Genomic DNA, 12,910 nt, shown 5'->3' with positions numbered 1-12,910 from the left:
GGTGTACTGATCAAACTCCGCAATTCCCCCGTTCCTTTCACGTGAAGCCGACATCCGAAGCCCTTCCCTTACCTCCATACTCAGACACAACACGAGGTCTTTTTTTCCCACATTCTGACCGCCTATTCAACCATACCAGTATGGTAGTGCTGTTGATTGATATGCTAGCAGTAGAATTATATGTGCAACTAAAACGCTCTATGCGGCCATGCTACGATTTAACGTACGAAGTAAATTCTCTGTTCCGAAGCCTTGATGGCTGGTAGAATTTAGTAATTTCATTTCCTTCTCGAAGCACCCAATATAGTAGAAAACGAAATTGGTACTAATCTGACTGCAGCTATCGACGGTCTTCTGATGGCCCCAGAGGGCTCGCCGGTTGACGGTGTGTCTTAGGTAGAAAAGAAGTTCGAAAAGCGGCAGATGAAAGCCAGTGATGATCATCTTTATGTCGGAACGCCAAGTCAAGAGGTCGACGATGCATGGAGACGCTTTATACACGGTTTGTTTCATTTTGGCAAGGGACCTTTGATGATGCTAATAAAGCATAGTAGGGCTAAATTCAATCTAGATGCAACTGGAATCGAATTTGCGGATGATACATTTTCGTGGCCACAGGATGGCAAGTCTTTTACTGGGTTAGTCGCTCTCCATCCCTATTACTTTAGTAGATGTAATCTGTGAGTTACTGACTATCTGGGAAAAGCGTGCAGGTTAATCACCAGCTCCATTGCCTTGTGGGTTTTCTCTTATTTGAACTATTCAGCTATTCAACTATTCAGGATATCAGCTCACCTCTGGAACAGAACCGTTTGAGGCAGTTTTTGTGCTTACCCTACTATAACCACACTGCTTTCGCGAAAGAACATGGAGAGTCTTACACAATGGGACACGCGGAACAATGCACCAACTACCTGCGGCATAGTATTCAATGCCATGCAGATCTAACTCCTATGCTTTGGCAGAAGAAGGACAACTGATCCCAAGCTCTCCAGGACCGGGTGACATCGCTGGCCCTGGACATGGAGACTACGTACGTGCCGGAAATGGGAACCTATTCATAAATGGGCCTCGAGCCGGCAGGTAAATCACGCGGAATGAGAGGACCTAGTACAGAGGCAAGTTCAAGGTTTTAGATTGGTAAGCTCAGGAAATGCATAGCATAGCATTTCCAATTTCAAAAGAGTCCAAAGCCAGGCGTTTATCCAATCACTCTGTTCCTGTCCAAATGATGGTCTTTTTCCTATCCAATGAGAATGCTGGATGGCATGCTGCTTCACCTGTGAAATCGAGGTCCGGTCGAGGGTAATGATATCGCATTGAATAGCTATGGAAAGTAAAATTACATACAGATGACCGCGTAGATCATTCATCAAGATCTACAGCCATTTGTGAAAACACCGATCGGGCACTATCGACACCCCGAAAAATATACAGAGCACCGCTCCTGACCTCATTATGTACACGAACCGACTTGGGTAAACACCACCAGCTCCTCTATCCGTGGAGCATACGGCCTCTCAGCATTTCAGTGCTATCAGAGAGCATGGAGATTCACGTCCGCCCGATAGGGCTTCACTCGTCCTCCGGTTTGTTCTCCGGGTTCTCAGGATCATATTTCCAGCGACGGTGGTTCTCCGCAACCCACCACTTGGCTACATGGGCCGCCTCGCTGAGCCATTTCACGGCCTCGGGTCCATGCTCCTTCCGCACGGCGTCGATCAAAAACAGGAGTTGGAGATCTTCCTGAGGACTGAGCTCGAATGGGTCGGCGACAACATCGGTGAACCGCCACTTAGCGTCGGGCTTGAGAGGCACGACCAAGCGGTACGGCTGTGCGGCCGCCCGCATGCAGAACCACGTTCCACCAGGGTTCATCGTGGAGAAATGCCATTCTTGCTTGCCGTTGTGCTCGGGGATAAGTGTGCGAATCATCGACTGGCCCTCGTACATAGGGAGTAGATCTTTGATGATCTTGGTGGATTCCTCGTCAATAGAGGAGGTCTCCACGAGGAGATCGAGGATCGTGGGGAGGATTTGTGTGGAGAGGACGGCATTGTTGACCTCGATCTGGGGTAGCTTAGGGTGCGAGAAGAATAGCGGCACATGGAAATTGCCGACGTGAGGGGAATGCCAGGCGGTTATACCGCCATCGTTCGGGAGTGATAGACCGCTAGATTAAGTTAGAGCCTGGACGGGCTGCGAGTATAGGTAGAACTTACTGGTCACCAGTCATCACAAGAAGGGTCTCATCGGCAATGCCGGCATCATCGAGAAGCTCCAGGATGTCGGCTATCCACTCATCCTGGTAGGCCATGGTATTTAAGTATCGGTTCAACTTCTCATTCCGTTCACTGGAGACATCCCCCATCATCTCCTGATAATCACCAGGTATATAATACGGGGTATGTGTATTATGGGTTAGATGGCTAAGGAACAGGCGAGTGTTGTTCTTCTTGGCATCGTCGATGACATCCCGGAGATACTTTTTCAGCACCTTATCCTCATGGCCATGTTCCTCTTCCTCTTCTGTCTCTTCTGGGATATATTCACCGCCAGCTGCATCGATTGTCCTCTTTGCCATGACGTCTTGGTACCCCAAAGCAGGAGAAAGCATGTAATGCTTATCCCAGTCGTCGGGGTGTGACTGCATCCACATAGTGTACCACGGCCAGGAAGTCCAGTCATCTGTCTGACTATTGCTTTCAATCTGACTAGTGATGTTTGGCTGGTTGTTCAATGCCTCGAGTATGTGCGGCAAGCAGGGCTGGTAGATATCGTGCAGGTACTCGAGGTTGGCCTCCACAGCCATAGGATTCACTCCGCATACAGTGCCCGTAATACTCTTCAGCGTGTAGGTCCCGGATGTGTAGGCGTTCCTCGTACTGATGCCACCATATGGCTTCGGATTATCATCGCTCTCCTTACGGAATCCGGTCTTATGTCCGGTCAAACGCTCGGCGGTAGGAGTGAGCTTAGCGAGCCTATCCTGGACCTCCTCGGGGATGCCGTCCGGGTAAGACTCATTGATGTGCTTCATGATGTAAGAGTCTGAGCGGAAGGGCCACACGTCCTGTCGAGTGCTCTCTAACTTAATGAGAATGACATGCTTAATCTTCACACTTCCGTTGTGAAGAAATTCACGTACAGGCTCCAGAATATCGTTCTGGAGGTTTGGCGTGTGCAAAGGATCTTTCATCGGGTTGTAGTGCTCATACACATAGTCAGACTTGTTGTGCTTATTGATACGGAAGGGAGACCAAGCCGGAACCTCATCTGACGAATTGTACGAAGGTAACCAGTCGAATGTGGGAAAGGAGTCCAAAGCGGTGTGGCCTTCCAGCCAGCTGAAATCGGCCGATAACAAGGTTGAGTTTCCAGTAGTAACATTTCCATAGCTGGCACTGTCTGGGGCGATTTTCGGGGCGCTTTCCGGGGTACTCTGCGGTGTACTTTCCGGAGCACTTGTCGGAGCACTTGCCGGGGGACTTTCTGGAGTACTTGTTGGAGCATTTCCAGAGGTACTGTCTGGAGCAGCACTTGGACTCGCTGACGTGGGACGTTCATGAGCGGGCACATATTCGTGGCTGCCGAATGGCGCGAAAGACAGGGAATCAGAGAGATAGCTGTACTCTGCACCGCGTGGACGAATGCAAATGAGAAAAACTGTGATGAAGCCGAATGATATGGCGAGAACACGCTTCAGCAACGACCGCTTCTGCTTCTGCTCGGATGGAGGCTGAGGCATATCCAGTTGCGATACGGAATCGCTGTCATTATGAGCCTCATCATAGTCATCGATTTCAATCTGCTGATAGGTCTCTGTATCTGATGGAGCTCCTCGTCGAAGGTATCGGCGGAAAGGAGAGAACAAAAACGAAGCCCAAATCCCCAGGAAGGTTTCGGTGGCTTCGAATAGACACGGCGTAGCGAAGTACGCACCGATCATGATCAACGTGTCTATGAGCATGGCGACAGTCAACATGGACAGGACAGTCTGAGTAGCTGGACTGAGGTCGTCCTCGTCAGAACTCTCCGATTTCCCCCAGGGAATCTCTGCGCCTGTATGTACATAAAAGGAGATGTTGGCGGAGGTCATAGACGAGATATATAAACTGGGATGTAATTAGCAATTTATTGTGCTTTATGAGTCCGGACGACAGCTCACCTGAATAAAAGAGTTACAACGGCGGCTACGTTCTGCCGGAGCCGCGATTCAAACGAACGCGTCAGGAAGCATGCGATCAGAATGAGGATTATGTCCACCAGGAAGAAGGTGGGGCCCCATGGGACGAGCGACGGAACCGCAAGGGACGTGAGATGGACGCAGAGATGGAAGCATTTTGACAGTATGAGGGAGATGAAAGTGATAGAGAAGAAATATGTGCGAGAACTGTCCAGATAGAGCTGAGGGGATCTGGCGACCTTGAGGGCGAAAATGGCTGACTCCTCGAGCTGCCGGCGGAGCCCGGAGACGTCTCCTCCATGCAATGAAGATTTCATGGTGCCAACAACACCCTCTGAAGGGAAAGGGATGAGTACTCAAAACATAAGATAAGAGAAAGATTACGCTAAAGATGGAAAATAGAAAATCCAGTTCAAAAACATAGGGCGGGGCATAATCTCACAGGTTCATCCGCTTTAACGGGGACTTTTTCCCTCCAGGGCTCTTCAAACCCTCTTGGCACGGAAAGTGTCCACGTGCGAAATTACCCTGAAGGGCAAGTGGTACGGGTCGGTCCCCACGAAACTAAGCCAATCAGAGCAGCGATCAACGGTTCCCTCGGAAACAAACTGAACAAACCAAGCAAACGAAGCAAACAAATGTATACGGCTTCTCAGACTGAGACAATTATTATTAGGTATCCAGTTTTTCTGGCCTAAGCAGGCAGCTGTCAATTGAGAGGTGAGCACTAAGATGGAAAATCAAATGCCGATATTTGCCTGGCATTCTTCCTATGTATGTATATATATATATATATGGGAGGAATTTCTGTTGGTATGTCGGTCTGTGAGAAATTTCTCTGGTGGTGATAAATAGGTTATAATATAGGGGAACTTCCAGATCAGCAGTCTCTTACGGACAAAATTTCCACATGGTAGGTAGACAGGTTGCAAATCATGTTACCTCATTATCCAAATGAGGCGAGCTAGCTGACAATTCCCTCTTTCAGCCTTGTTGCCAAGGGCAAATATGTTGATCGACATGGGACTGAGCTTGGCACACAAAAATCTGGGGTAATCTACCATTTGAGCTCCAAGAATAAACTCCAATACAATACATCTTCTATTATCACCATGTATGTAAGTCATTATTCTGCTAGCTGAATTCTTCCAATGTTGGTGTCCAGGATTGTTGTAGGAAGATACACTCATAGCAAAATCAAATTGTGTGACCTTCCATACATCATAAAATGTTAGGGCATACCACAATGGTGGTAGCACCAAAACTATATCTAGTATGAGGATCAGTCGATGCTAGGATAAGTTGAATTGTGCTCGTTGCTGTCAATGCAGGGCTTTGGTCAGACACAATCGGATCATGGATCTCTTGTCGATGAATGACCCTAAGCTGAAGGTCTCGAAATAGTTATATTGTTCGGTCATCATATCTGGGAACATGGCTATCTTGATTGTATCAAGATTCTATGGGTAGGGGTGAGGACCTGGCACTTCAGAAAAGCTTGCAACTTCTAGGAAGGGTGAAGCTGCTAGATCTGAATCGAGAACATCTCGAAAATCAACCCGAGGTAGGAAGTAGCTTGTAACCGATGGCGAAGAAATCGTACCAGTGCGGATATCAAACTGATGAAAATCGACTCCGAGGTCTGAAAGCTGCTCGTCTGTCATAGGAAGCTTCCTATTCTCGCGAAGGGTGTTGTAGATCCGTTCCATTATTCGAAACTGGTTTTTAGCGTAGTTAAAGCTTGGAGTGTAAGAGAAGTAGAGAGTAGAGAGGAGTGTAAGAAGATATATGCAACGGTGGACATAGTAATGGATGTTTGCCGCCTTCTAAATAGGTCATATGAAACTCGGCTATCCAATCACGTTTTCCTGACCGATTATTTCTAGAAAGTTTAATTGGTATAGATGACGTTTTGGCCTGAAAAGACTAACAAAAGACTATGTATCGTAGGTTGCTGCGTTGCTCCAGGGCTCCCGGGCTGCATTGAGCGATTACCAAATCCACCTTAAAAGGTGTCGGAGCTGTGTCCAGCCCCGGTGCCGCTTGTATACTATTCCTGCGAAGGGGCATAACGGCCAAAGGTCATATGCCTGACTTTCCAGGCTTGTGACTTAAAATGCCAGGTTTATACCTGATTTTAGACCGCTTTTAACACCGCTCCATATGTTGTATTACATAGTAGTGGGACCTCCGACCTTTACGCAGCGGTATAAGGGGTCAAAACCCCTTTTACTAGGGGATCTTGATGCCTGGATGCCTTAATTGGCACCGCCCTCTACACCGCTCTAGTGTATTGTAAATCACTCGTATAAACATGAAGCTTTTCATCCCCATACAAATGCATACATCTCCATTTTTGAAGGTGGTTTACAAGCTGTCTCTCTCCATGTATGAAATGAAGCCGTTTTCTCCCATATAAATGCATGCATCTCCAATTTTTGAAGGCTGTTTACAAGCTGTCTCTCTCTCCACATAAGATATAGAGAACCCCTATTTGCACACCTATTTAAACTACTTCCGGCAAGGCGCGTCTTGGCTGCCATTTTTTGCTGACTTTGTAAATTACTATGGTCAATTAGAGGTCACCCATTGACATCAAGAGACCTTGCCCTTCATCTACCCAAGCCAAAAAGAATCACCCCCTATCTAGGTCCTGCGGCTGCACGAAAGGGAACCCATGAGCTTCCCTTCCCACGAGTGTCGTTTCTACCCAGGTATCGAGGGGGCTATAAACGTGCACCTTAGCCAGTTCACCCGTAAGATCAACGGTAGTCTCCAGTCCCCCATTCACCAACATGGAGATGGTTCCAATTCTCTCATAAATGAGTCCCCCATACATCTCATTTATGTTACGCATAATAGTCATGCCTCTCAACCAAGTACTCCAAGTGCATAAAGGCCATTCCGGTCGTGTTGTGTACTTCAGAGCTTCATCCTCGTCCACCTGTTCATTGCTAAACCTAGAGTTGCCAAAGTCCTTTTTCATCCAATCACTGTAATCCATGTCACTAGGGGGAAATGGTAACTTCGTCTCCGCCGAGCGAAAGTCAAGGACGAGGTTCTCAACGGTGATAACGCGGTCCTCCAAGGAGATTCCACTGCTGCCTTTCTTGTCCAGCGTTCCATACAGCAAGGATCGTTCCAAAAACTCGTAGAAAAATCGACTGAGACCGTTGTTACCACGATATCTCCTTGCTCGTCTCTCCTGGACGTCATTGCTGGTGAACATGTGTCCGAAAAGACGCACGTCTATATGTAGTGCAGATAGGCGTGTCGTAAGACGTGGAACTAATATCCAGGTTGTAAACATTTTCTCCTCATTTAGAATCGAAAGATCAAGGACATAGGTGGTTTTCTTCATTCGATTGAGGATTGATTGAGTTTCTACCGAGGCTTGACGACTTATCAAGAGCAGGGGCAGGCTGTTGGACGAGTCAGACACCTCATGACATAGCTTATGACGATGGCATGAGTCCCTGTCTTGCCAGTATGTGATTTCTCCCCTGTGAGATTTGGATGGAGGCATGGGCGGGGTGCGACGGCCATTGATTGTCTCTTTGAAGATCATGAGGCGGATCTCCAGAGGGAGATCCATCAAGGAGGGCATAGTTGTAGATCAGAGACCTGAAGATGTTTGAAGAGGTTAGCATATATACATCATGATGTACTGGGATATTTCTGACAGGTGAATCTGGCCCCGGGGGGGGTGGAAGGTGCTATTGTAATTATCGACCCCATCCTGCCAAGGTTGGAAAGACATGTTTGGCCATCCCCCCACCATGTCTTTCATGCCCTCTCCTTTTTTGTTGGGCTAACATTCAATGTACACTCCTTAAGTGTGGTCCTCATTGTTACGACCATTTCAAAGCTACACATTATACTGAAAAAACTACTGAAAAAACATCAGAGAACATACATGTGCTGATAGTGAGTACATCGTCGCTCAGATCACAGAGAGGACAATAAAATGGTATATTAAATTAACATGATACGCCTGGAAGTATATGCACACCTTGCGAACAAGGGTCAACTCATCAAAAGAGAAACGTTGTATTAATATAGAAGCACCCCATCATGGACAAGAAACCTACCTGACCAGCTCCCACTCAGCAACATAAGCCCAAGCCATACCAACCCGGCCAACCTTCTCCTGGAACTCCTGCACCGTAACCCCACTAGCATCCTTCCGATCCCCAAAGCTAGTCAACACAGCCAACTGCAGCTTCTGACCGGGCGCACCGAGCATACGCGCACTGGGTACATCCAAATACCAGAACTCGCCACCGCCCGCGGGTCCGGAGCCCGGTACGTGCGTGAAAGGAAGCCTATCGTCCTCGCGTCCATCCACACCATGGATCATAAGCAGGAACAAGCCCGCATGCTGGATGTGGCTGTGGCGAGCGAGTGTCCAGTGCGGACAGAGGAGACCGAACTGGAAGCGCATTGCGCCCGGCGTGCTGATGGAGACGTGCAGGCCTTGCGGGTGGAAGGTCTTGCGGCCGATGCTGCGCTTATCGGCATCGCTGTAGACCTTTAGGCCTTCGACGCCGTTTGGTCGTTCCGGGTCCGTCAGGATGTATTCTTCCCAGGTTAGATCGGGACGTCCGTCCTCACGGAAGAAATGGCCTCTGTTTTCTGGGAAGTGTTTTAGACCGAATTCTTCGTTCGGAATCGAGAACATTGCTGGCTCGAATCGCTGCTTGTATGGCTGCCCCGCGCCTTCTATTGCTCCGGCGCCCCAGCAGGAGTCGATTAGCTTCCATCGGCCTCCGTCAATTTTAACGGCGTTCCAGGCGTGGTTGCCTTCGTATGGCGGTACCGGGGCACCTGGAGCAAGAGCGTTGTGTCCGAAGCCTTTGCCGTGGCCGCCGACTACTATAGCCTCGAGGCCGGCGTGGGTAGCTAATGCTGCAAATAGTCCTGCGTAGCCTTCGCAGACTGCCAATCCAGTTGCTAGAGTACTGGCTGGCGTGGAGGGCTTCACGCAGTTGTTAAAGAAGGCATAGGTGTCGTAGAAGACGTTATGATGCAACCACGTAAATATCGCGCGTGCCTTATCTGTCATAGATGGGAAAGGTGCTGTCAACTCATTGGCCAGCCACTTCATATCCTGCGTGGGAAGCGATGCACGAGGGTACTGGGCTGCATGGTTATCGGGGCCTGAGAAGTCCCGGCATGTCAGGCATTCCGTATCTGATGTAGGGGCTGGCGGGCTTGGAGACACAGCTGATCCATTCAAGCGTGGCTTTGTAGACATGATTTTGGATAGATCTGGACGAGAGCCAAGTGGAATTGGTGGTGGTGTTCCATTGGAGGCAGATTTACTGGGTTTAGGTGGAATTGTTGGACTTTTATCACCAAACCCGAACTGCCTAGCATCCTTGATTTGCGCAGCTGTCGGCGGAGGAGGCAATGTTCTCCGAATCGGCAGACTGGCACTCGAGTCATCCCCAGTCCGGTTTGTGTCTGCATGTACCCCGGGTGGCCGGCGTGGTGGCAGTCGAGGCACCGGGGGATCCTCTTGGGCCTCGTAGCGTGGAGGTGGGTCGCTAGGATGTGGAGACGAAGTAGGCCGTGGAGGTTGGGTGGGACGAGGAGGTTGACTCGGCCGTGCATGCTGACTTGGAGGAGAAGGAACGGGTGGTTTGGACCCCGGTAGCGATATTTTGGAGCTCAATCGGGCAGATAGGCTCCCAAAGCTCCTCTTACTGCTAATCGTAGGCCTCGGGGGCGGCTCCAAGCTAGCTTGCTCTTTTGATCGGCGCGGAGGAAGGGCAGGCAGTTCTGCCTCGCCCCATGCAGGAGCCTTGATGCGGTTGTTCCCAGTAGAGTTCACCGAGGTTGTCGAGGCGCCTCGCCCCGCAGTTGTCGCTGTTGACGTTGTCGAATGTGACGCATCGGAAGTGACCGATTCAAGGGATGGCCGACGCTTTTGGTCCGTCGCTCTACGCGGTGGCAACGCAGGGCGAGCGGGGGTCGGGGGAGGCAGGCGATCTGATTTTCGCGTGGGCAATGGCGGAGGGACTTTTGGCTTTGGTTTCACTTCAGGCCGGAGAGTTTCCATTGGAGGCGGCCGCAGGACCGGCCTCTGGGTTCTGTCGTCTGCGGGTTCATTTCCGACAGACGCTCGATCCACCACAGAGCCGACTGCATCATATGAGGGAGGGTTGTTGGCTGACGCGCTCCGTTCGGGGGTCGGGCGGAATGATGGCCCAGGGCCTCCCGGTGGGCGGGCCAGTTGTGACTGGTTGAGGGCGGCGATCCGTTGCTGGATAGAATTCAACTGAGGATCCTCGGCCATGGTGCTTGAGTATATAATAAGGGAAAAGTCGAGACGTGTCTAGATAAATTAGACAGCTCTAGCTTAGGTACCACGTCCTTGGCTTGGCGGGGGCGAAAGTAGCCTTGTCGGACTCTGAAACACCTAGGATAATCATGCAAATACGAATATTGCTGATAATTGGTTCAGCTACTAGAATCCCCGCGAGAACGGGGAAATTCCAGTGCATAAGAAAGAAAGAGAAAACAATAATTATTGGGAGGCTCAATTAAAGAGGGGTCAGCCCTGCCACGTACGGAGTACCCATGGATCCAGATCTATATTTGGAACACCAGGTACCTGGAGTAAATAGCACACACAATATACATCTACAATATAAGAATTAGAGGTATTGCAAACAGAAGAGGTTCGAATGTATTTCCAGAATATCATTTGGACTCCCAAACGCCTTAAGCCGGTGAAGCCCTCATCTGGAACACGAAAAAAAAAAAGAGAAAGAGAAAGGAAAACTAGGTACGTTGAGAGATGTTGAAGGATGAAGATGAAGCAAGAAAATGACAAGGAGAAGGGTAGCAGTTAAAAAATAACAAGCCTCGAGATCTCCGACTGATAGTCTGCAACCTGTTCAGAAGAGCCCGAGGCTGTGATACAAACATAGGAAAGGTCAGGTACATCGTTGGAGAAAGGAAAGGGAAATTCACAAAGTGGTAAAGCCGTGAGGGTAGAGGGCCAGCGTCGATCATCAGCAGCGTCACTTCGTCCCAATGTACATCATCGTCAGGGCAAACGCGCAATTCTTAGACATTCTTGTAGAGGAGCAGGGGCTCGCCAATATTCTCGATCTCCGGAATGGTACACTTTAGATCGAATGCCTTGGCTAGAACGATCTTGAAGATCTGCAGTGGGTCAGCATGTGTCCTATCAAACTTGGAATAAGTCGAGTAGGATATGAATCGCTGCAACATACCTTTTGCACATTGATGCTGTGACTGGTGCTGCTAAATATCAGACTAGCCTTCATCGCTTTGGCAAATCGCTTGGCCTGCAATATGTTAGCTGCTGCGGGAAAATCTACGAGTATCGCCAAATACCTGAATAGAGATCTCTTCCTGATCCTCACGGGGGAAGTTCACAAAGTGATCATATTTGGTGCCCACCAGGAAGGGAATGGCTGTCTTGTTGAAGCCACGTCCCTGGCGATACCACTCCTTGATCGAGTTCAATGTACTCTTCCGAGTGAGATCAAACATGAAAAGAATTGCAACGGCATCATTACAGACAAGCGGTAGCATATTAACAAACTCGCGCTGGCCACCAAGATCCCAAATCGAGAAGGTGATTTCAGTATTGCGAATTGAGATTGTCTTCTCCATAAAGTTGACACCTAGACAAGTTCTCAGTCAGAAAGAACATACCTACTGAGTGGATACAAATTCGACTTACCCAATGTCTGGATGTAATCCTCATCCCAGCTGCCCTCGACGTACTTGACCATCAAGCTGGTCTTTCCGATCTGCGCATCGCCCACCATGCCAACTTTAATCACCACGCTGTTCTTGTTAGCCTGGGAGGCTTGACGCTGGCTGGCGTCTTGCTGCTGCAACTGGGAAACACCAGCCGCACGCTCTGGGCCACTGGAGAGTCCAGACCCGGGCCTAGAGTTGGGAACAGGGAGGGGGTGGTGGCTGAGCAATGGAGATGAGTTCTGCCGGGACTGGTCGGTATCCTGGGCGGCATATTCGGGGGCAGATTGATGAAAGTCGGTCGATCGGGAGTGATAATGCGCCTTCGAGTCGCTGTTGTAGCCATTGTTGATGGCGGCACGGCTGATTGTGTGGTCGGAAGCCGGCTCTTCCACATTGACCGAGACAGGCGCAGGCTGTTCCAGAGATTGACCTAGAGGTTGTTCGAGAGGCTGCTCCAAAGGCTGCTCGGGCGGGATTTCCTGTCCCTGTCCGTGTGCTTGCTCGTGTGCCCGTTGCGTCTGATCCTCTGGGGCAATCTGCTCAGATTCGGCAACGGCAGGAACAGCGGGCGCTTCCACCCCAGGGGCGCCAAGAGGCTCAAAATTAGGCTTATTGAACTCCATGACGTTTCAAGATCGGTTTCGGTGTAGAATTCAGAGATGCAACCTGTCAAACAAGTCCCTGGCTGTCAGCATATACATGCTAGATGGAAGATTTCAGGAGGTGACTGACCAATATCACAAACCTTAGGCTGAAATTCCAGCGCAATCTAGCGAGATTGCATGTGTATTGCCTCAAAGGATTGTTTTGGGAAAAATTGAAGGAGCCGAGAGCTGTGTTGATTCTCGGGAGTTCAAGCGGACAAGGGTTGTCCCTGAGTAAACAGACCGAATTTGGGGGGGCGCGACGAAAGTCCGAATCAAAGCAAACAAATGCAGGAACCAGGCTGGAAACGAATGTCAAGTATGTGATTCCTTC

General features: G+C 49.6%; 5 protein-coding genes across 5 annotated transcripts; 1 reads left to right on the top strand and 4 right to left on the bottom strand.

Moving 5' to 3' along the window:
• Positions 1-340: 340 nt before the first annotated feature.
• On the top strand, positions 341-1,087 carry N7525_006564 (uncharacterized protein; the record flags this gene model as incomplete). The annotated part of the gene is given in 4 exon segments (XM_061213772.1): positions 341-385; positions 401-638; positions 707-924; positions 966-1,087. The coding sequence occupies 4 exon segments, from the start codon at positions 358-360 to the stop codon at positions 1,085-1,087; spliced, it is 606 nt and encodes a 201-aa protein (XP_061068203.1). The 5' UTR covers positions 341-357.
• A 488-nt stretch (positions 1,088-1,575) lies between these two features.
• N7525_006563 (uncharacterized protein) lies at positions 1,576-4,503 on the bottom strand (the record flags this gene model as incomplete). Its single annotated transcript, XM_002568924.1, has 3 exons — positions 1,576-2,173; positions 2,223-4,115; positions 4,169-4,503. 3 exons carry the CDS (start codon positions 4,501-4,503, stop codon positions 1,576-1,578), a joined length of 2,826 nt encoding a protein of 941 aa, XP_002568970.1.
• A 2,318-nt stretch (positions 4,504-6,821) lies between these two features.
• Positions 6,822-7,793, bottom strand: N7525_006562 (uncharacterized protein; the record flags this gene model as incomplete). Its single annotated transcript, XM_002568925.2, has 1 exon — positions 6,822-7,793. The coding sequence occupies one exon, from the start codon at positions 7,791-7,793 to the stop codon at positions 6,822-6,824; it is 972 nt and encodes a 323-aa protein (XP_002568971.1).
• A 480-nt stretch (positions 7,794-8,273) lies between these two features.
• On the bottom strand, positions 8,274-10,487 carry N7525_006561 (uncharacterized protein; the record flags this gene model as incomplete). Its single annotated transcript, XM_002568926.1, has 1 exon — positions 8,274-10,487. The coding sequence occupies one exon, from the start codon at positions 10,485-10,487 to the stop codon at positions 8,274-8,276; it is 2,214 nt and encodes a 737-aa protein (XP_002568972.1).
• Positions 10,488-11,263: 776 nt separating this feature from the next.
• Positions 11,264-12,555, bottom strand: N7525_006560 (Spg1/Tem1 GTP-binding protein; the record flags this gene model as incomplete). The annotated part of the gene is made up of 4 exons (XM_002568927.1): positions 11,264-11,362; positions 11,434-11,508; positions 11,558-11,850; positions 11,910-12,555. The coding sequence occupies 4 exons, from the start codon at positions 12,553-12,555 to the stop codon at positions 11,264-11,266; spliced, it is 1,113 nt and encodes a 370-aa protein (XP_002568973.1).
• Positions 12,556-12,910: the final 355 nt, after the last annotated feature.

The sequence above is a fragment of the Penicillium rubens genome (assembly GCF_028828025.1).
Source record: "Penicillium rubens strain IBT 27055 chromosome Unknown utg000003l_segment0_segment0, whole genome shotgun sequence".
Taxonomy (NCBI): Eukaryota; Fungi; Ascomycota; class Eurotiomycetes; order Eurotiales; family Aspergillaceae; genus Penicillium; species Penicillium rubens.
This window is presented reverse-complemented; position numbering and strand designations above follow the sequence as displayed.